The sequence below is a fragment of the Penicillium waksmanii genome, assembly GCF_028829765.1.
Source record: "Penicillium waksmanii strain IBT 27052 chromosome Unknown utg000005l:1.0-5232799.0:1.0-5237142.0, whole genome shotgun sequence".
Lineage (NCBI taxonomy): Eukaryota > Fungi > Ascomycota > Eurotiomycetes > Eurotiales > Aspergillaceae > Penicillium > Penicillium waksmanii.
The window spans coordinates 1,395,878-1,418,039 of record NW_026643252.1 but is presented as its reverse complement, the minus strand read 5'-3'; the positions used below and the strand labels follow the sequence as shown (position 1 = coordinate 1,418,039).

The 22,162-nt window shown below is 50.7% G+C and overlaps 8 protein-coding genes across 8 annotated transcripts; 2 read left to right on the top strand and 6 right to left on the bottom strand.

Annotated features, from left to right (window-relative positions):
- Nucleotides 1-314: 314 nt before the first annotated feature.
- N7481_005439 (uncharacterized protein) lies at nucleotides 315-1,333 on the bottom strand (the record flags this gene model as incomplete). The annotated part of the gene is made up of 3 exons (XM_057264658.1): nucleotides 315-1,045; nucleotides 1,074-1,239; nucleotides 1,295-1,333. The coding sequence occupies 3 exons, from the start codon at nucleotides 1,331-1,333 to the stop codon at nucleotides 315-317; spliced, it is 936 nt and encodes a 311-aa protein (XP_057122378.1).
- Nucleotides 1,334-1,977: 644 nt separating this feature from the next.
- On the bottom strand, nucleotides 1,978-3,605 carry N7481_005438 (uncharacterized protein; the record flags this gene model as incomplete). Its single annotated transcript, XM_057264657.1, has 4 exons — nucleotides 1,978-2,116; nucleotides 2,173-2,758; nucleotides 2,818-3,290; nucleotides 3,352-3,605. The coding sequence occupies 4 exons, from the start codon at nucleotides 3,603-3,605 to the stop codon at nucleotides 1,978-1,980; spliced, it is 1,452 nt and encodes a 483-aa protein (XP_057122377.1).
- Nucleotides 3,606-4,013: 408 nt separating this feature from the next.
- On the bottom strand, nucleotides 4,014-6,417 carry N7481_005437 (Kelch motif domain protein; the record flags this gene model as incomplete). The annotated part of the gene is made up of 3 exons (XM_057264656.1): nucleotides 4,014-5,848; nucleotides 5,918-6,004; nucleotides 6,093-6,417. 3 exons carry the CDS (start codon nucleotides 6,415-6,417, stop codon nucleotides 4,014-4,016), a joined length of 2,247 nt encoding a protein of 748 aa, XP_057122376.1.
- Nucleotides 6,418-6,923: 506 nt separating this feature from the next.
- Nucleotides 6,924-8,810, top strand: N7481_005436 (WD40 repeat domain-containing protein; the record flags this gene model as incomplete). The annotated part of the gene is made up of 1 exon (XM_057264655.1): nucleotides 6,924-8,810. One exon carries the CDS (start codon nucleotides 6,924-6,926, stop codon nucleotides 8,808-8,810), a length of 1,887 nt encoding a protein of 628 aa, XP_057122375.1.
- A 719-nt stretch (nucleotides 8,811-9,529) lies between these two features.
- Nucleotides 9,530-11,111, top strand: N7481_005435 (transcription initiation factor IIA large subunit; the record flags this gene model as incomplete). Its single annotated transcript, XM_057264654.1, has 4 exons — nucleotides 9,530-9,547; nucleotides 9,672-9,794; nucleotides 10,051-11,015; nucleotides 11,072-11,111. The coding sequence occupies 4 exons, from the start codon at nucleotides 9,530-9,532 to the stop codon at nucleotides 11,109-11,111; spliced, it is 1,146 nt and encodes a 381-aa protein (XP_057122374.1).
- A 1,385-nt stretch (nucleotides 11,112-12,496) lies between these two features.
- Nucleotides 12,497-14,408, bottom strand: N7481_005434 (zinc-coordinating transcription factor SFP1; the record flags this gene model as incomplete). Its single annotated transcript, XM_057264653.1, has 4 exons — nucleotides 12,497-12,811; nucleotides 12,896-13,952; nucleotides 14,064-14,265; nucleotides 14,300-14,408. 4 exons carry the CDS (start codon nucleotides 14,406-14,408, stop codon nucleotides 12,497-12,499), a joined length of 1,683 nt encoding a protein of 560 aa, XP_057122373.1.
- A 5,474-nt stretch (nucleotides 14,409-19,882) lies between these two features.
- On the bottom strand, nucleotides 19,883-20,182 carry N7481_005433 (uncharacterized protein; the record flags this gene model as incomplete). The annotated part of the gene is made up of 1 exon (XM_057264652.1): nucleotides 19,883-20,182. One exon carries the CDS (start codon nucleotides 20,180-20,182, stop codon nucleotides 19,883-19,885), a length of 300 nt encoding a protein of 99 aa, XP_057122372.1.
- Nucleotides 20,183-21,935: 1,753 nt separating this feature from the next.
- Nucleotides 21,936-22,151, bottom strand: N7481_005432 (uncharacterized protein; the record flags this gene model as incomplete). Its single annotated transcript, XM_057264651.1, has 1 exon — nucleotides 21,936-22,151. The coding sequence occupies one exon, from the start codon at nucleotides 22,149-22,151 to the stop codon at nucleotides 21,936-21,938; it is 216 nt and encodes a 71-aa protein (XP_057122371.1).
- Nucleotides 22,152-22,162: the final 11 nt, after the last annotated feature.

Genomic DNA, 22,162 nt, shown 5'->3' with positions numbered 1-22,162 from the left:
AATCTGACTCCATCCATTCCAGTTCCACATATGGTTTCAGGTCACTACTCGTACTAGGGCTGTCTCACCAAGGCATATTTGTGATATCGATATCTATTCTTCTACGATCTCTCGTCGTTATAACGGCACAGTTATTATTCAAAAGTAACTTGAAAGTATTAGATGGATGTCTAGAGGTTCGAGTCCAAATAAATAATCCTAAAAACAGCCAATCAACATTATTTCTACAACTTGAAGGCTGTAAAAATGTAAAATACTATTAATGACTCGTTCTCAGTGATACTGAGTCAATGCTGATATATCCGTCTCAACCTCTATCCGAAAGGGTTCCAGCCGTTCTCGACCATCTCCACTGTTCTCTTTGTTGCTTCGTCGAGATCTTCCTGGGGAAGCCCCAGGGAAATATTCTCCGAGCCCTTGGCCGCAAAGTCACTCATTTCGGTGGAATCCAGAAAGACCTTTCCATACATTGTTTTGACAAAACCAGTGATTTGACCCTTAGAAGACTCCTCGGCACCTTCTTTGATGCGCTTCTCGACCGACTCGTATGTAATCTCCCAATCGGAGTCAGTTGTGCCCAAGACTCGGTGGAGGCTGTCCAAAATATCTCGCTGGGACACTCGGAAGCTATAGATGGAGCAATTTCCATTCTTATAATCGGCGAGTGAAGGGCTTGAGCCAGACTCCGGAAGACTTAGGAGGGCAGCCAGAGCCCGGCCACATTGGTCCCAAGTGCTAACAGTGATAGTCCGCTTTCCCTCATCGAAGAAGGTGACCTTGCGATTCTTGATCGTAAAGCCGAACCATTGCTCGCCTGTAGCCAAGCTCCACTCATACCAGAAACCACAAGATAGCTTGATTGAAGAAGAGATACCATTTTTGGTTTCGTTGACCCGGTCAATGGCTACCTTTCCATACGCATCCCCCTCCTGGGGGCCTCCAGCAGCGATTGGGTAGCCATAGGCATTCGGCATAATAAGAGAAACGCCGGCCTTGCCTGCTGCATCTGCAATCCTCTTATGCAGATCTTGGGGGGGCTCTGACGCTGAGAGTGATTATGAGAAATTGCTGACCCTTGAGAGCGTTGGTAATAGAAGCTTCGTCGTCGTAGTTCACCTTAGCAACATGAACACCCCCAGGGAGCTTTCCGCCTCCGTCCTCGCGAGTCAATGCTGTGACAGTGTGCTTGCCACCCTCCACAAGTGCTTTAGCAAATGCACCCCCGATGCGGCCAGTAGCCTGTATATAAAGTTTAGAAAAGCTTCCTAGATATAATGGCAACTTGGCAACTTACACCAACAATGGCAACTTTTTGGATGGCCTGCGCAGACATCTTATAGTTCGAAAGGTTAAAAGTGCCTTTTTTCTCAAGTGGAATGTGATTGAATCTAAGAAAGGATATCCTTAGAGCGTCTCTACATTGCTTATATAGGTATCATGATCACCGAAGCTATTTAGATGGGGAATGACGGAGAACGGCCTTAAGAATCGGACTTAGTGATGGGTCCATTATTCCAAAGCTTAGTTGAGCTAACCTCCGCTCGTATTCATCGAAGATCTCACTGGCCCTCTTTTGCACCCTCCACTAGAATCCTGTTCCCACTTGAGCGACATGATGTCTTATTCGGAGCTAAGGGAATGCCGATGGGATCGGGGCGGGTTTCGGGATGGGGCCGGTAGAAGCAACTCGGGGTTACCCATTAGGCAAAGTCTCGGGGAATTGGCTATGGCCGTAAAATCCAACCACCATCTCGAAATTTCTAAAATTAATACCCAAGAATAACTGATGAACATGAAAATGCATTTACAAGAGTCAGAGCTGGAACAAACTAGCGTATAGTATTCGCAAAATGAAGTCCTCGGCCAAGGCTATCTGAACGCACGCCCCCCCCAATATCGCCTGGAAACGTTCCACTATTCAATCATTATACGAGGAAATATGCACACACTAGTGCGTGAAAACGCCCTCAACTTAAATTAAGCCTTCTCAATATAACGATCAAATATCTGGCCAATGCTCTTGGCACTCTTCTTTGGAAGGCGCTTCTGGTCATGATCATAGTCCACATAGGTGACTCCAAAACGGGTTTCATAACCCTCTGCCCACTCGAAGTTACTGCAAATTGAGAAGTCAGTATTAATTCCAAGGAAGGGGGTAACAGGGTACGATACTCCATAAGACTCCATGCCATGTAAGCCCGCACGTTCACTCCATCCAGCGTATACGCATCGGCCATGGCACCGATGTAATCGCGGAAATATTGCACACGGAATTCATCCTCCAGTAGTTCATCTAGAGGCATGTCATTCTCACCAAGTACGCTGGTGCCGTTTTCTGTCACGTAGATCTTAGGGTAACCATAACGATCACTTAACCACTTGAGCAGTTTCCGGAATCCAATTGCACAAGGTCGCAGCCATGGTGACTGTGTTATTGGGCCAACACTCTTGCCATTCTTATCCTCGAGCAGCAGCTCCAAATTTCCTGCGATGTCGTCGAGTTCGGGTTCGCCAGTCTTCGCACGGATATAGTTTGCACAATAGTGATTCATTCCGTAAAAGTCATTGCTGCCTTTCACGAGAGCAATGTCTTCCGCAGTCCAAGTTGGCAACCTGTCGCCTAGCTGCTTGATCATACTGTCGGGATATTTTCCGAGGTAGATAGGATCAGCGAACCACGAAATTGCAAATTCGATTTTGCGATCGCAGGCTTCGACATCAGCGGGATTTTCTGGGTCCCAGGGATCGGCCCAATCGCCTGTATTCAATTTTGGTAAAATTAGCAAGTGTACGAATATACCAGTATAGAGTACATACCGTTCAATGTGATTCCGATCTCGCCTCCATTCTGATCTTTGAATTCATCTCGGTATATCTTCACAGCAGCTCCATGGGCCACGAGGAGACTGTGTCCCACAATCCATGGCTCTGTCGAGCCGTCACCGACAGAGCTCTTGGTGCGATCACTTGTATGACCGGGTGCAAAAGACCCAGTGTTGTAGCCCAGGACACTACTGCACCAAGGCTCATTGAAGGTGATCCAGTGCTTGACCTTGGAGCCAAAGGCGTTGAATACAACTCGGGCATAACGAGCGAAGTCGGCAACAAATTCCTCCTTGTTTAGGAATCCGCCATATCGTTTGTTCAATTCATCGGGAAGATCCCAATGGAAAAGGGTCACCATTGGCGTGATGCCTGCGGCATGAAGGTCGTCAATGAATTTGAGATAGAACTGAAGACCTTTCTCGTTGATGGGGTCATTGCGACCGCCTAGAGGAATGATACGAGACCTGGTAGTCTTATTAATTAAATATTCGGGAAGCGGAGTGCAGATAGTGGAGGTATCCGAACCATGAAATTGAGAAACGATAGGCCTGGGCACCACACGTTTTCAATAAAGCGATGTCTTCATGAGTTCTATGGTATGAGTCGCACGCGATCTCACCTGACCCGCCTCCAGCAATCTTACCGGGGATCTTGCAAAAAGTATCCCAGATGGATGGACCACGACCATCTTCATTTGCACCACCTTCGATCTGGTAGGCGGCCGTCGCAAAGCCCCAGACAAAATCGGATGGTAGAGTGGACTGGGTGATGGAACCCATCGTGATACTACCTAGTACTACTTACTAACGAGTAGTCAATCAATTCACGGTTGGGGAGGGTGATTACTACTAAACGGCTCAGGCTTTTTGCTACACATAGTTGACTTATATATGCAACGCAGGGTCCTGAATCTGAAACTATAGGGGCAGTCAAGGCGAGACACACGCTAAAGCTTCCTTATCGTGCTAGGAATGAACTCCGCGCGGAGCAGATCCCGTTCCCAGAGCGTCGGCGTGTGGAGCCGCGCAACCGCGCCTGAGTGGCTTCTGGTGTTACCAGGCTGACCGGTCCGTTCACCGCAGTTCTACAAATTCTCGATGCAGATGGGTTAAGTAAAGAAAAATGCTAATACATGTTTTGCCCTTGCCAAGCCTAAACTCCGGAAGACTATGCGTGTCCGATTCGTTTCATGAAATTTCCATTCCTTCGTCATCACCATCCATCTCAGATAGCTCGTCCGCCGCGGAACCTAGCCGAAGTCGCGAGCTCTTGTCGCGTTCACATTGGGACTCTCCTCCGAATGAGCTGACCATCTCAAGCTCTGGCCCTGCCACAATACGACCTTCTGTATCCACCACCTCGCACAGTTCAATCAAACTTGTGTGACTGAGCGACTTGAATCCGTCGGTTCGTACCACGCGACCCCAGTGTGTCAGGCAGAACTGTGCGGCTCGACGCATCAGCCAGTGCTCGTTGGTTCTACCGGCACGCTCCCAGACAATTGCGGCGTTCTCCACATCGATCTCACGACTTAGTCGATTCACGCATAGTAGACGCAGCTTCGGCATGTCGTAAAGGTTAGCCATGACCAACATGCCTGCCACATCGACCACGGTCGAGCAATATTCAGGATGACCTGCGATACTATCTGTATACAGATAGTAGAGAAATGCACGGACTACCGAATATGGTTCCGGGATGTGCATGCGCTTGGTATGATATTCCGCCATCTGCGCTGAGTACAAGCGCTTAAAGTGTGGCCAGCGCAGTTGCAGAATTATCTTGTGGACATGAATAGGGACTGATGTTGATGAGTCGGGCTCCACGAAAGTCGGTTTCGATTGTGTGGGTGAGGTGGAGAGGGTATGTTCAGAGTCATCTGCAACCATGAAGTCGAGATCATCGCGCGTCGCCGTGATGACAAAATCAGCACCACTTCCCGACTCTGGGATCTGATCAAACACGGCAGAGAGGTCAGCCCCGAGCCCAGAAACAGGCGTGTGCCCTGCCGTGTCAACTGGCCAGGGGACATCTTGTTGGGGGACCTCCGCTGACAACTCGTTGCCGAGAAGTCCGTATCTTTCCAAATCGATCGAGAGTACTTCACTCATGTGATTTTCATCACTTGCTCCTGGTGTATTCGAAACGTCAAGGCTGCAACCCAACAACCATGCCTTAGTGCCCGCTTCATTGACTGTACAATAGTGCCATCGGTATCCAGGCCGGAAGATCTCTTGGCCGTCTGCTAGTCGCTGCCAGCGCAGTGAATTGAGCTCTAGAGCGGACAAGTTGCAGTCGTGAGACCGTACTGTTTCCGATGGAGTAATCAAGTCCAATAAGACCCCGGATGCGAATGACTGGAAATGAGTACCTGAAAAGAGAGCGGGCACATGGGGACCAGAATGGAACCTAAGGCAAGAGATGGCGCCAGGGGCGAGTGGTTTACGACGACCAAAGCTGCGCACTTGTACGCTGGCGGAGTTGGCGGCGTAGATCCCAGAGCGCGGAGACATCTGCTGCGGCGTACTAGACATAGATTCTGGGAGATGAGCAAAGGTGATTGGTGCATCCGGGGTGTCCACGGTACCTTGGGAGGAGACAATTCCAGTAAGCGACGGTGAGCCTTTGAGGTCAAGCCACCAGATATCGGTCGTTCGTTCCATATTGGGTCCCAACCCACCAAATATCCACAGGCGATTTCCCCAGACCCACGCCGTATGATCGAAGCGAGCGGTGAAACTCCAGGTACGTGACCAAGTCCAGGTTTGTAGGTCCAGGTAGGTGAGATCATCCAATATGACATTGTTCTCCCCCGTCACTCCCCCGACAATAAAGAGTTTATCATCATGGATGACCGCAGCATGGCGTGCTCTTCCCCGAGGAGGAATTCCATGTATTTCTGGCCCCGTCCATGTGAAGGACTGAAGATCGAGGATAACCACGTCCGCAAGATAATCGCGATGTTCATTCTCGCCACCAAATACGATCAATTTGTCGCCTTGGTATAAGGTCGCGGTGTGTCCTAGCGGAAGAAGAATTCGTGGATTAGAAGGGTCGAAACAGAACAACTGCAAGGACAAAGGCGACTTACCCATGCGTACACCGGGTATGTCCCCATAGTTATCTACCAACTCCCACCGCAAAGTATTGAGATTTAGACGGAGTACATGGTTGTAAACTGCGAATCCTTCGTTAGCGAAATTATGGGTTGCGGCGGTGTGGATGGGAGCGGAGAGGGCATGATTGATCGCGGGGAAAGATCCAACCTTCATCGGTGAATTGATCGAAGCCGCCGAAGGCGTAGATGTGATCGTTATTACAGAACGTCACCGAGGCATTGACCAGACATGCGGGGACATGGCCCAGCGCCTTCTTGACACCAGGCCTATAATCTGCCACTGGTTGACGGCCTGCCGCCGGACTGGCGGGAAGTAGGTATGCGTCCTGCTGCTGCATCGGAAATGCAGGAGAGCGAAGACTGCCAGGTGTGATGGGATTGGAGGCTCTCGAAGATCCAGCCCAGGATGACGGAAGTCGTGCGGGTGGGTCCTGGTGGAACGGGTTGAAGTGGGGAGTCGCCGGGTCCGCCATGAGACAGGAGGAAGGGAGGAAAGGAGGAAAGGAGGGTGAAAGAAGAGTTTGGTAATGATGGGACTTTGCTTACTCACTCTTTGTTCACAAGTTGCATGATGCCTCCCGGGGGTGGGCCAGTGTATGGCTTTTCCTGGGCAGATCAGAATCACTGATCCATTCATTGATTGTACAAGAGTAGGGCACGCCACCATTCAAAAGGGAATCCGGGGGAACCTTTTTCCGAAGTTGCCTAAAATTCCAGGGAGGTTGCGCTAAGGCCCAATTGGGGATAGCGTTCCCGTACCTGAGGTAACGGTTGCCGGGGGGAAGAAGTGCTCCATACTCAGATGGGCAGTCTATTTAGTCGCTCATACTTCTTGCCCTCTTCTTTTCCTCACCCACTCCTCCGTTTTCTTATGACCTGAACCTCTCTCCAAATTCCTAATTGATCCCTCTACCTTTGTCTTGTTTAGTGGCTGGTTCCACTGTATTTGTTTAACTCCGCTGGGGAAACTATCTTCGTCATGGCAACTGCTCAACTGTCGACTCCCAAGAAGAGCCACCATGGGCTCTTCTCCTCCAAAACTGCCGGCAGCCGCATGCCTCTGACTCCCTCCCCTCACACTCGAGCAACCGTCGCAACTCCTCAAGCCTCCGATCAATCCTCGCCGTTCACTCCGGCTCGACCCGCCGACGCTGGAAACGATAAGTCAAAGTCTGTCTATGGTGGAAATCTGTCGTCCTACTTCTCCAAGCCCTCGGTTTCGAAGTCTTCTTCGGCAGTTCCCAAACAACCGCGAACTCATCGCGATTCTCCCAAGTCCAACATTGCTCGTCGTTCGCGGAAATCCCCCAAGCATCTGGAACTGGGTCTATCTGACTGGTCTCTGACCGGTACCGGACCTTCCTCATCTGGCCAGACTCCCTCAAAAGAGCGTCCTCGCCGAGAAGTTCCCACTCGCTCCCGGGCCGGCAAGACTACGGTTCGGATCTCTCACAATGCCGGGGACCGCTTCATTCCTAACCGGGCTGCCAGCGAGGGATTGGTCACCACTGGAACCGCCAAGCCCGAGGACAGCCAACGCCCCAAGACTAGTGGAAATGAAGGATCTTCTGTCCTAGCTTCGGCTGCTAGTGCTTTTGATATCAACGGACGCGGATCCGAGGAAGATCTCACAGCTGCTCTCGAGAACATGGGTCTCGAAGATAACGAACCTTCCACCTACACCCGCCCCGCACCAGACGCCGTTGCTTACGAGTCATCTCTGGCGAATGCCTGTGGAGTGAATCTGAATACTCGCATTCTGGCATTCAAGCCACCGCCCCCTGAATCTTCCAAGCCAATCGATCTCCGAGCGCAGTACAACCGTCCTCTTCGTCCCGCCAAGTCCCAGTCAGCCCAGTTCCGCCGTCGTGTTCAAACGGCCCCCGAGCGGGTCCTCGACGCACCTGGCTTGCTTGATGACTACTACCTCAACTTGTTGGACTGGAGCTCTGGCAACCAAGTCGCCATCGGCCTGGAGCGCAACGTTTACGTCTGGTCTGCTGAGTCGGGCACAGTGAACTGCCTTCTCGAGACTTCTCCTGATACATATGTTAGCAGTGTCAAATGGAGTGGCGATGGCGCCTATGTCGGCGTCGGTCTCGGAACCGGCGAGATTCAGATCTGGGATGTTGAGGAAGGCTCCAAGCTCCGCAGCATGTACGGCCATGACTCCCGTGTCGGTGTGATGGGCTGGTCTAAGCACACTCTGTCCACCGGTGCCCGTAGTGGTCTTGTTTACAACCATGACGTCCGCATTGCCCAGCACAAGGTTGCCGAGCTGGTCTCCCACACATCTGAGGTTTGCGGTCTGGAGTGGCGCTCCGATGGCGCACAGCTTGCTACTGGTGGAAACGACAATCTTGTCAACATTTGGGACGCTCGCTCTCTCAGCGCACCCAAGTTCACCAAGACCAACCATCGTGCGGCCGTCAAGGCCCTTAGCTGGTGCCCCTGGCAACTGAACCTCTTGGCTACCGGAGGTGGCTCGTACGATCGTCACATTCATTTCTGGAACACCACCACTGGTGCTCGTACCAACAGCATCGACACCGGATCTCAAGTCACCAGTCTCCGTTGGAGCAACCACTACCGCGAGATTGTTAGCTCAAGTGGCTTCCCGGATAACTCTCTTAGCATCTGGAGCTACCCGACCCTGGTGCGCAACGTTGAGATCCCCGCCCACGAGACCCGCGTCCTTCACAGCAGTCTTAGCCCCGATGGACAGATGCTCGCGACCGCCGCGGCCGATGAGAGCTTGAAGTTCTGGAAAGTATTTGAGCGCAAGCCTGGCAGCAGTGCTTCTGCCTCTCGCGAGGGTGGCGTCGGAAGCAAGGCACAGCTGAGCAAGTCGATGACTATCCGGTAAACAGGCAAACCGGCAAACTAATACTAACCCTGTTTGTGTTTCCTGTTTTCCGAGCTCTATACCCGGTTCATGGTGATCTCTAGCATTGATGGGCTGGGATGTGTTTTCAATGGAGTTATTGGTGTTCATGGTGTTTTATGGAGTTGTAATCTATTTCTCTAGGCTGATTGTACAAAATGCCAATCCTTAACGTCATCTCTCAAAAAAATTCACATAAGTGGTAAGTTTATTTTCTACCAAAACTGTAGCCCAAATCCCCCGAAAGAAACTTGTCTACGTCGACCTAAAATCTAGGCGCACTGACATTATGTTGGGTGGGCGGCTCTTTATGACTAAGCTCCCGGAAATGGAGTCAGGATCGACCGCGGAGGTTCGACTTTCACCTTTCTTTAACTCATCGGCAACTCCCCACCCTTCGTCCCTTGCCCCTCGATTCTTCGCCAACATCGAATATATCTAGCTGCTACATAAATCATTGTCTCCGGTTTGAGCGTTACGACCAGGCCGAATATTTCAACCTCACGTGTCTCCGTGGAGGCTTGATCGATCAGTCCTCCGACGGCCTCATCCGTTGCGGCGGAAGGCTATATCCCTCCTTCGAGCTACTGAGCTTTCAATCTCAGTTCTCTCTCGGTTCACTTTCGCATTATCGGTATATCTGACACGCCGTCAATCAATATTTCAATCCATTCAACACTTCAACCCACCTCCTCGCCAACATGTCCAACCAGCAAGTGGTAAGTTCCGTTTCGCGGCAGCACACCCTGTACAGTCGATCAAGCATCAAACCATGGTTCTTTTCACTTTGTATTCTGCTGTCTTGATAAGAAACTGGCCAAGGTCGATGTGAAGTATCCATAGCTGACAGTCCTCCCTTCAAAGGGTACGGTGTTCGAGAAGGTGATCCAGGAGGTCTGCGATTCCTCCCAGGTTGACTTTGAGGAGAGCGGTGTTGATCAGAAGACACTGCATGATCTGCGCGATGTAAGTTTATCCTCTTTTATTCTCATTGTGTGGGCTTTGATGGCTGTTGGCGTGCTGGGTCCGGGCTGGTCGGCGAAAAGCGGGGGAGCCCGAAGTGCGAGGGAGGCGGTGCTTATGGGGGAACACCGGCATTTGAGGTTCCCTTTATACGTGGCCGCCGCTACCCGCTTTTGGGGCTTAGGCCGCCAAGCCATCATTCGTCCAGCATCACTGCCTATTTCCCCCGCATCTCATACTAACTAAATATCTCCAACAGCACTGGCAGCAAAAGCTCTCTTCTGTCAACGTCGCCCATTTCCCCTGGGATCCTGCTCCCCAACCTACTCCCCAAGCTCATGTTCTTCCCCCTCAATCCACTGTTCCCTCCAATGCGCCACGACCACCCCCGCAACAACATGTCCCTCCCCCTGTCTCTCTACCTCAGGCGCCCCCGGTGCAGGCTGCCGTCCAACAACCCGCGACGATGGCTGGCCCTCGTATCAAGACTGAGCCTGGCACCAACGGACAAGCTATGCCGCCGAACATGACTAACTCGATGGCTTCTAATGCGCCTCTTCATTCCGCACGAGAGCGGGCTATGAACAACGTGCTTCACAAGTACGGCCCAGCTGCGGCTCAGACTGTCAGTCAACTCCAACAACCTGGCCAGGCCTATCAGCCGCAGCCGCAGCCGCAAATGCATGCCCCAAATGGTCAGATGCCTCAGATCAAACAGGAGCCCGGCTATCCCCAGATGGGCCCGGGTCAGACCGATGGTGCTGGTGATTCATTGTCCGACTGGAAAGCAGAGGTCGCCCGTCGCAGAGAAGCTGCGCAAAATGGAGAAGGTGACCGGCTTCTTCGTGACCACTTCAAGCAGCAGATGCTCGGCCTTGAGGCCGGTGGTCTTCTCCAGCCTTCCCCTGGAGCCGGATCATCGAGATCGGCTGCCAGACGCGCCGCCCTGGTCGCCCCTTTGAACCAAGGTAGCACCGAGAATACAGCATCCACCTATCGAATTCCTGCCCAGTTCGATGGCGCTGAGGACGAACCCAAGGAGGAAGCTGATGAAGATGCTATAAACTCCGACCTTGATGATCCTGATGACTTGGTCGCTGATGATCACGATGCCGATGAAATGGATGGTCAGGTCATGCTTTGCACCTACGACAAGGTCCAAAGGGTCAAGAACAAGTGGAAGTGCACCTTGAAGGATGGAATCCTAACCACAGGTGGCAAGGAGTAAGTCTTGATTTTCTAGGTCCGGTCAGGCTCTCCACTAATCTTTCAACTTCTAGATATGTCTTCCATAAAGGCCAGGGAGAGTTTGAGTGGTAATCAGAACTGGCCAACTTCTCACTCCTCCTTTTCATATTCGCTCCTCACATGTACGAATCTCCTCCGATCTGTAATACTCCTTCCACCACCAACATCCTCTTTGGCCCAAATGAAACTTAAAACTCAACCCACCCACCTCTTATGCCTTTCACGCGGCTTCTACAAGCGCTACCTTTTTCGACCGTTTACGATTCTCCTCCTACTGCCTCGAAACAAGATCATATCCCAGGGGTTAGCTTCGCACTTGTTGTCTTTTTTTACTTTGTTTCTTTTCCATCTTCAATATGAGCCTCGAGAAGCTCACGATATTTAAAAGTGAAATAAATGGTCCTTTTTTTCACTAAACAAAGCTTTGGAATTTACGATGCCTCTGTTCACGCACTAGAATGGTAAATCCAGCTAGGTTACCCAAATAACAATTCAAATGGATCTACGCGTAAAATATTGGGCAATTCATTCTCAGCTAAGCGGCGCAGAGCTGCGATTTGCTTGTAGCATAAGAATAAACTTAGGGAGAAGAAAGTCAAGTAATCAGTTAATAGACAAAAGCCAAAGTGTATAAACCCGTATCTACAGGATCCGACGCCAAAGAACCACACTTTTATAACTTCAATTCCACTCCTCTCTCCAAAATCAGCGTTGCTGAGAAGAAAGCAAATAACAGGGCCATAGAGAGGCGGGAGGATTGAGCAGCAACAAGCCATATTCCCCTCACCTTGCATAAGATCCTAGACCTCTGATCGGCCCTCTTCACGCTTCTCCTGCTTTTCATGAGTGCGGTGAGGCGAAGCCCGTGATGGTCCATTTGCCTGCCTTTTCCAGGCTAGACATGGAGGTCGCAGGTCATATGGGGGGATTGAGTGGGCCAGCTGAAGCCCAACAAAATGGAAGGCGAAAAAAAAAGCAATACAAACAGCAAAAGCCAACCCGTGCAGAACGCAGGATAACATGCAAAAAGAAGAACAGAACGATATAAACACGTTTCCCTTGTTCCATTGCTGCCTCAACTCCCAGCAATCAAGTGGAGGGAAACATAACCACGAACTTCTAGGCAGGTCTTTCTGAGATCTTGATCGCTCAGGTGGCTCTATTGCCAAGCCCGACTGGGTGCGTCGGAGGATTTGGAAACGGCGAGGGATATCAATCAAAAACACAACAAAAAAAAGACACGAATGCCAGCGAACAGCGAAAGGAATCGATATATCAGAGTATGTGAAAGGATAAGACACCCCGTGAGAAAGCAGTGAAAAAGACAACCGTAAGAACTCCAAAGTTACCGGGCCAGTCATGACATCATGTGGGAGCGCAGTTAGCTCCAAAAGACCGTCGAGATTCATTCGCATAATAACTGGGTATTATGTTATGGACAAGCAAAGGAGGGAGCTTCACAGGAGGCCTTCTTCGCCAATTCCGGGGAGTCCAGCTCCAGCGACGTTGATGTTCTGTCCCTGCATGACTCCACCGCCGAGATTCAGATTGCGACCTGCTGCAATCTGGAAATCAGGGTTGCATGGTGGAGAGTGTGATTTGTGATATTTAAGACCGTTGAGGTTCTTATACCGCTTACCACACACTTCACAGCGATAAGGCTTTTCTTTCTCCATGCCTAGGGTTCCAGGGTAAGGTGCTGATGTTTCCGGGTTGACGATTGAGAATGTTCCGTCTGCGTTGTCGTGAAGTTGTTGATTATTATGGCCATGCTATGAGAAAGAGAAAGAAACAACGTTAGATAAAACTGTCTTGGAGCGTATAGTGAAAGAAAAGGTCAGCACTGGGACACTCACAGCCTTGTGGTATTTGAGTCCATTTTGGTTCTTATAGGCCTTCTCACAACCAATGACAGGGCAACGGAACGGCTTTGGCTCCTCGTTCGGAAGGATTGAAGTGGTATCCGGGACGCCCGCCAGGAGCTGCTGTTCACGAATCCGGCGTGCAATGTCGCTATTGGGGCCATATTGGGCTCCGCTGAGTTTGAAGTGGGCATTCGGGGTCCCCATGCCTCCGTTAGGGCTAAAAAGTCGCTTGGCCGGCTCGTCGATACATAAGTCAACCATATCGTTATTTCCGGTAAACCGTCCATACTGGCTTTGATTCTGACCCATGTTGTGCTGCATATTGAGATCGCCAAAACCGCCCATCATGCTTTCGTCGATTTCCGCGGGTGTTCCAGGTGCTGATGAATCGGGAGTATTTCGAAATTGTGAAGTTTGGAGAGGATTTGCCATTAAAGTGGGGGTGTTGACGGAGGACACAGTAGGATTATTTTGCAGGGAGAGCGGGCGTCCAGATCCGATCGGCGTTCCGGGCTGCGAGGGTGTGCTGAAGCCTTGGTGACTTGGAAGCATGCCCAAATTTAATTGCGGGCCCTGGTTGGAGCTGCCGAATCCCCCCTGGCCACCTTCGCGTAACTGGGGGGAGAAGAGCTGCGAGGTTGTGCCATCATCATCTCCCATAGGCTCGTCCAACTCCATGTCGTCGATCGTGTCTAAATCCGCGTGCTGGATAATGGACGAGTTCTGGCCCATTTTACGCTGCATGTCCAGGGTTCGGTCGGGCTGTAATCCGCGCCCTTGGTTGCCATGCTGTTGGTTCTGTTGCTGTGCGATCGCGGCCGCGGCCAAGGCAGCCCGATTTTCACCCTGGCTTGGACGATGCCCTTGGTTGGGCGACTTGGTCGCATGGGCTTCTTCGTAGTGTTGTAATAGGTCATGGAGTGTCGGTAACGTCACACCGCAGCACGAAAAGTCTCGCATGAAGTTGGCCTCCAGCTTCGGCAGATATGAGGATGAATGAAACGAAGGCGACTGGAAGGTAAATGGTGAGGTGCCGGTCATAATAATGCTGTGTGGTAATTTTCCTGGTCAGTCTCTGATGCGGTGCAACAACCAACAGGCGCACAGGTTTTCCCCGCGGCCTCATGGAGGAAGGTTTTTTTTTTTCCCGGCAACTCACTCATCGCGTATCCAACTTCCGACAGACACACCACCCCAGCTCATACCGCCCACTAAACTACCTGCGAGGGATTCTCGCCGACCTTTGTCGCGGTTAGACCCCGACATTGAAATGGGCTTCGTTCCATTTCCCCATTGTGCTGTGGCAGCGCCAATCGAGTCCTTGCGAGGCGGCGGCGCCTTGAACCCCCCCGAGTCCTCCACTGGGGTGATGCGATATGCTACCTGTGCGTTCACCTGTGCCAGCCTTTTGCAATGCCGACGTGAGATTCGATGCTTGTTGCCCAGGTGGTGAGACCGAGGTCGAGTTCCGGGTGGCGATGTCGATAGGAGCTGCACCCGCCATCCTGATAAGGTGACGTGACCGTCAAATCAACCGGTTGGTGGGGGGAGGGAAGAAGTAGGAGGAAAGGCAGGCAAGCAACTAAGAGAATCAAGGGAGGGAAGAAAAACAAATGATAATGCGGGTTTGCGGAGCCTGCTCTTGGGAAAGATCAAAGATTCGAGTTTCCCTAGTCTGCGCAAAGGGCACGCCAAACTCCGGGGACTTCTTGAGAGAGAGGGGGGGGTGTTTTAGGAGGGTAACAGGATAACAAAGTCCCGCGTTGAGGCGTGATCGTGGTCCCCAGGAAAGAGGTGAAGAATATGAGAATACGACTGGAGACGGTGCGATATGAATGCCCCTCTTGATGGAAGTGGACTTTCTGGGTGGATGGCGGTCTTAGGCGGGTTCAAGGAGTCCACCCTCGGATGGTGTCCCGCTCTGGCTTGGGCCCGGCGGAACGCGGTGCCAAAGGTCGAGTGGCGATGACTCAACGAGATACCGTGGTTTAAAAATAATAATAATCCGGTGCTGGGGGGGGGAAGGGGGAGCAGACAAAGTAGAATAAACAGAGGATGAAGTCCAGGGGAAGGGGAAGTCTACAAGGAACAAGGAAGAAGAGAGTCTCCAGTTTGGCAAGTCGGACGTTGGAGTCGAGTCAAGTCGGATCGAGGGAAGGTACGATGGAGGCAACCCTTCCGTTTTAGGAAAGGCGCCATTACGATACGGTTGTATTACCATTTCATGCGTCCTACACAGGGGGGCGCAAACGGGCCGGGAATTTCAAGACAAAGCTTTTGGTCGCTTTCCACTCGATTCTCAATACACCGGATCAACCGCCTCCGTTCCTGGCTGAGGAGACAAGGTTCACGATGCGATGAGAGCAGATGAGATCCCGGAATGTGTCGATGGTGGGTTTGTTGTCGATCACCAAAGTTGATGACACGACACACACCGCTTGCAGGACGTCATGATTGGTAAAGTACTTTGTGGTACGGAGTACTTACACTGAAACCCTGGGCTCGGAAACTAGTCTACAATCCATGACTAAAGTTCTCTTGGCTTGATTTCATGTCATTCAGGTTTCAACATTGCTCTTCTCTACTCCCTATAATGTACACAGTACACAGGAGAGGAGGGAGAAAACCGTCTCGACTCGAATTGCCACTCTCATATTGAACTCCGCTAGTACTACTAATACAATTTCCCTCTGTGGACCGGACCCATCCGATGGGGATATTCATTATACATAGTCGTACGGAGTACGGAGTATTGTTTTTTTTTGCCGACCATCACCAGGTGGGGGCAATTGAGCTCATCTGTCTCTCCCTCTTGCTTCGTCCATGGTTCCTTGTGAAGAGGCCGGGTATCTCCACTGTTCCCTTCTGCCGATGCATACATCCTCCCAAGAGTTGGGTGAGATGATCGCCACTCATATACATACTACATAGATGTATGTATCCTGCAGGAATTCAAGCTCGAGCAGATCTGGGGTTATATGCAAGGGTCAAGATGATCGCGGTGGCGGGTTTTCATCTTACCGCGGCCAATGCCCAATGGATTTCCGGAGCTCTTCCGACGCCGTCCTTTACCGTCCTTCCTCCGCCCTCTTGATACTTCGTGTCCTATGTCTTCAAGTTGCGAACGAGAAGCGTGCGATCGGATTTCCGTTCTCGTGAGGACAGTTGTTCATTCCTTATTGATGTGAGGCACCCTTTTGCTGGCACCCCCTGCCCCAGAGGACCCAGCGATCGGCAACGCCTCCAACCCAAACAACCTTTCAAGGTTTCATACTACGTAGGGTACACGTTGTGAGGCAATGGGACTCTTGGCGTTGGCGCTAGAAACACGGCAGAAGCATTCGGACAGCCTTCGATCAATTAGCGTCATCCGAACTCTTCAAGCCTTACCCGGTGGTACGAATACACCGCCCTAGTGAGACCCTCCGAGGAGCTCAATTGCTGCCATGTACCTCCGTACGGAGTACTGTACATATCGTACGAGTAGTCTTTGTGGGCTTCCGATCTTCCCTGATCTCTCTTGCCGAATATGTACTCGTAGTGGCTGTGAACGAGCCCCGTAACCCGATCGGCTCAACGCCCTCGCCGAACAACCTGGTCCGCCACCCTTCCGAGAGACTGAAATACTAGTCGTAGAATGACCTGCAACCTCACCTAGTCTCACATCACATATCCCCCCCCCCAAGAAGGTCTCTTGCTACGGGGTTTCCTCAAGGCAAATTCCTCGACCATTTCTCGTTTAGGCAATGTGGATGTTTTCACTCGGCCGACTTGCCAATGGAGGGACGCATTGTCACTGGCTGGGACAGACAACCATCCTATGTAGATCGGGCTCGATAGCAACCTTCTGTTGGCTTAAAATTGCCTGAATTGGATGATTCAACATTGCGTAACTTCCTCAAATCAGTTAACACGTTTTAGTCGGTCCATGTACCGCCAGATCCGCAATTAACCTGCTGCCAGCCCGTGTTACATATACCAACACCCACAACGTAGCTGCATAATACGCGTAATAATCCGGCCTGGGTGGTAGTATGTAGCTGCAATTTGTCGGGGTCGCTGGCTCCTGAAATGTACGAACTAACGGTCGAACTATCAAAATGAAGAACGGTTAATGAATGGAGATGTGGGAACAGATGGTAACGGTCGCTCTTGGGGAGGCGGTGCGTGCTGGTGCGTGCATCGCACATAATCATCCTCTTGGTGGGGAACATCACCATGTGATCATGGCGATCACTGTTTCAATAGTCCCAAAACTCGACTTGAAACTAGCCACCCCCCTTTTAGACTTAATCGATTAGTTCACTCTGGAGAGACTGGTACGCAATACCCCATACTGTACGGAGTATGAAGCACCAAAGATACGATGCCCAGGTAGTAACGAGCACACTGTGCAGACCGCCAACTCCCACTAGTTAGCCTCTGTCCATATACTCGTCTCAGCTTCACATGTCTACCTAGCGGTGAGCATAGCGGCTAGATCGCGTGATCAATAAACACATGCGTATACACACACTAAGTTCAAGTTGTAGAGATTAAATGTATTTCCACGTCATAGCGGGCTTGATACATGTAGCTGCAACGAGAAGGGCGGGTAGTAAATATGCACCGATCGAAGCATCAGCAGGTTGGAATGACCCTTTCCCCGCACTTATCTCCAACCTTGATATTTATCTGGATCGGAAAATAACCATCAATGCAAGAAATGAATAGGCTCTAGTCGCCGAGTTCGCCCGAGGTGCGTCTGATTCTTGTCTCCCCGCACTGAGCTCGGATATTACTCGGGAATTTGCGGGTGATGCGGAGTCAAATGTACAAGGATTGAAAGCGATATTGTCGATGAGCACATGGCAGGGTAGCCAAGCAATTTTAACCTCGTAGCTTATCTTGAATATGGGTATAAATGCGGGGAAGCGAGGTAGTCACTCCTTCTTGTTTGGTGCACCTCAGTCCCCCCCAGGGAGGTGACTTTAGGTCATTTCAGTGAACTCAGAACTTTAGAGTGTATAAGACCGTTTAGTATTACTAAAAAAGTAAACATATGAATTGTTAGTGAAACCGTACACCAAACAACTTGAACGCTAGGGCTCCAGTTGTTTGAAAAGCAAAGCCACTGTTGAGACACGCCCAACTTCTTTTCGGTATAATTAATAATTGGTTTCATTTGAAACTTGTTGTATAGATCTCCTGGGCTCGGTAAGAATATTGTCGCTCGGTTACTGCCCACCACGTCGTCACAACTGGTATGAGAAAGCTATCTTCAACGTTATTTCAAGGCAGTCACTTTGGGGGGGGGGGTTGAAATTCTCGATAGGCAAAAGGTTTTATGGGCACCAAGATGGAATTTCACTAGAACGACTTTATCAGGGCTAGTATGCATGATGGATGTGCTTTAACAAAGGCTTGAACCTATCCATTATCCACGAACTACAACCTGCAGGGGTACCCAAAAATGTCACCACATATCTCGGAGCAGTATTGCCCCTCTTAATGCGACCAAGCCCTACAAAAACCACTACTTATTGAAGCCATAGGTAGTATGCTAAAACTTCTAGTAGTACGGTTATAATTCAGTTTCAGAATGCTCTACGCTCAACATATTGATTCACTGAGCTCTTGCTCGACCATCAGTTGAAATGAGTCAGATGTAGACAGTAGGAATTATAGGAGCTTCTTGATACAGGGGGTGAAACTATGGCGTGATGGGTCCTTGTGTTGCGACTCAGCTTTGTTGATGCCATAACAAAGAGGGAATATTCCTGGAAGTCCAGTCCTATCCTAATGCAAAAGGGTGAAAACTACCCGCGAACAACGCCACTGCTGAGAGATCTTTATCTTTATTATTATTCATGCGGTTAACTAAGACTTTTCCCTCACTGAGCCCTACACGAATAAAGATGAGACATGTCAGCGTCGCACGCGTCGCAGAGGATACAGTCAACCATGTGACTAGAATATTACAACCTTATTGGATGTGCATAACGTGCTAATCACCAAAGAATACACCGAAAAAATGTAACAAGTAACCAAAGCATATCATGCCGCCAGATCTTCACCGAGGATGCGGGTGGAAATGGGGCGAGATTCATGAGGGGGGTTACGGGGGAGCCGGGCCCCCACCGACATTCTCACCGGGGAGACCAACACAGCATTTCCAGGAAGCCCAGAACGGAAGTAATGTGGTTTCATAAGCCAATGCTATCGGGCAAGTGCCCAACGTGTTATCGGCAAGATTGGTGAACAGAGGGGACAGTAGAAAAGGGGTGGACTGAATTGAAGTATTGCACAAGGGAGGGTTGCCAACAGGGAGCCTTGGCATCAGTGGCGAGGCCCCAAGATGGGACTGTGGAGATCTTCACGGCGCATCGGATGACCTACCTTGTGGAACATACCTGCTATCCGCAAGAAGCGGTAGCCCCCAGCCTCATAATGCTGCACAGCCAAGACTGGAATATCAAACCTGTGAAGGCTTGGCAGATAATCATTGACACTTGGCGCACTTGGCAAGTATTCAGGATGGAACCTCCCTCGCATCAAGAGTGCTTACTATTGTCTGGGCATTGAAGATAAGGATGGCTGTGCTAGGCAACTTCCTTTGGTTTACTGTATGTATGGAAATAGAACGGAGGTTGGTTGATGTTCGAAAGAGATTCAATCTTGATTGCAAACTTGCCCGCTAGGCTTGGTATGTAGTCCCAAAAAAACAAAAACAAATAGAAAACAAATATGGCTCTGATGTAGACCTGATCAGATAGCGCCGCCAACACCCTTTCTGCTTTTCCACCTTTTGTCGTTAGAGGTGGCCTCGTTGTCGAGGTGTTTCTTATCCTTGTCCTCCGGGCTGAATCTGACATTTGGTCATCGTAGCGAAGGGACCGCTGGGTACACAAAATAGAAAATGCATCGGTCGCTGATGTCGTGATAATAAATTGCATGAACTTTAAAGAAATAATGAACTGGGCTCGATGATAAATGAAATCACTGGGAAGGTCGTCGGGAAGGGTGGCCCAGGAAGAGGAAGCCTGCGGGGAGCGTAGCAGCAACATCATCGGGTTGGGAGTCCTCTGACGATGAAGAGGATGTGCTGTTAGAACGGTGCAATACTGCCTCCGAGTCAGAGGTTTGCTCGATGGAATCGGTCAAGGCTTGCTCATAGGCCGCAAGGTCTGGACCAGATTCGGTGGGTGACAGGACAAGAAACTTCTTGGAAGGGTCAAATGGCGCCGAGCTGCTGGCAGACAGGACGAGGAAGTTGCGAGGAGGTGGGATGGAATGCATTTTGAAATGGACTTTTTGGAATTGGCTTTTATGTGGGTGGTAGTAATTTGGAAGGTTGGCAGGAGTTTCAGAGTCAAGTTCGGGATGATGGTTTGAGAGATACTCAGGACGGGTGGAATCGACCAGACTTTATAACCACGAGCTGGGCTAAGGACCTTGGAGAATGAGGGGCATTTTTTATTTTTTTATTTTATCAAGGTGAGCGCCATTGGCGTCGATCTAGCACATCATTCATCTCAGCCGGAGGCAAGTGGATACCCGACAGTCATGCAGGCCCGGGCTCTCCCCCGCGATTGTCACTGATAGTACATAATAATATTAACGGAAAATCCTAAACATACCGACACTCACATGTCTTGGCTCTGCTCTGTGAAAAAAAGGGGGAGCACTCCCTTGAAAGCCAAGACTTCACTATTGGATTTCCAATTCTTCGACTTCGCCTCTCTCTTGGCTTTGGTATTCAGTCGTCTCTGAAAGGAGAGTCGGTCTGGGTCTGGGTTCACTGTCATTCCCAGGTTCCCTTCCGCCGGAAAAATAATAATATTGGCAGGTAACTACTATGCGGGAAACCTGTGTGTGTACAAGTCAGCAAAGGTCCAACTCCGCCTAATTCCGCAATTCTTTCCGGGAAGGCAGGCCGATCCTACCCCCGTTGCCAACCGAAGGCCAAAGAAAGCCAGAGAGAGCCCAAGAAGAGATCCGCAGCCAGGATGAGGGGCCAAGACGTTTCCCCAGCGTGGGAAAGCCGTGGATTTTCACAGGCTGCGTGCTGCCTGGACCACGCCATCGTTTCGTTTCATGTGTGGCTGGTCTCTGCTCCGATCATCCCGACTGCGTCCGCGTCAGTCCCCCTATCGTGACGGTTGATCGACCCCGATTTGTTTTCTCTTTTCCTTCCTTCTTCTCGTAGGGGTGCACTTCATTGCCGTTTGTAGAAACATGCACCATCCATGACATCATGTTCATCTCTCACGACGCGAACGATATCCTCTTTAACCGAGGGCCCTGATCGATTTTGGGAGAGTGGGTGCTGCGTAATGTGGGGGAGATTGTTTTTGCCCGCATGTGAGGTCTGGACTTGAGTCAACGATTTTGATGATATACCCCTGCGTAACGGAGATGAGTTGGAAACTCGAGGGCCTTGGCTTGGCTGCTTCTGCAAACCACAAACATTCAAGCTGTGCCAGGGCGCAGTTGCATTAGATAATCACGTGGTAGACTGTTACTGCGAGCAAAAAGCAGACTTGAATCCTTTTCCTTCTTTCCCGAGGATCCGCAAGATCACTGTCACAGCAATGGTGCTGTGCTCAAAATCCAACGGCGCCAAATCCAATGGCTGAGGTTGAAAGTTAAGCCTGTGCTCTCTTTGGCGCCCAGAATCTCGGCGTGTTACTTGTTCGGAGTCGATCTCCCGGCCGCGGCGGCTGAGAGAGCCTCAGACCATGAACTGCCCCATCATGAGCGGGGAGCCCCCAAGCACAGCCTTTTCTTCCTCTCCGCCAGTCAGGGAATCCCTGGGCTTGGTTCATTGGAGGAGAGCAAATCTTTTTTGGAATTTCTTCAGCGGGCCGAATGCAGACCCTCAATAGATTGAGAAGCATATCACCTATTAGGGTACCGCCCTTATGTGATCATAGACATCCAACACTAATGGCCACTGCCCACCAGCACGACCATCGCCAGGATTTCACCTTCGGAGTTGCGTTCGTAATAGCCCAACTTATCCGAGTGCCCATCCAACGAAGAATAGCGATTAGGATGTCTCATCACCTTGCAGCGCTGCCAGGTCCATGCCGCTATCACCAACTATCACCAACTGCGGCAGCGTAGCGAGACTTGGTCCGGCTGCAAAATTGAGCCTTGGGGCTAGAATATGGAGATCATCATGTCGGCTTTTGTTCTTGGCGTACAACTCGGATATTGTCTCTTTTTGTGGGAGCTGGTGGCCCACCTTCGGCTTCCCCGGCATCATGGTATGTA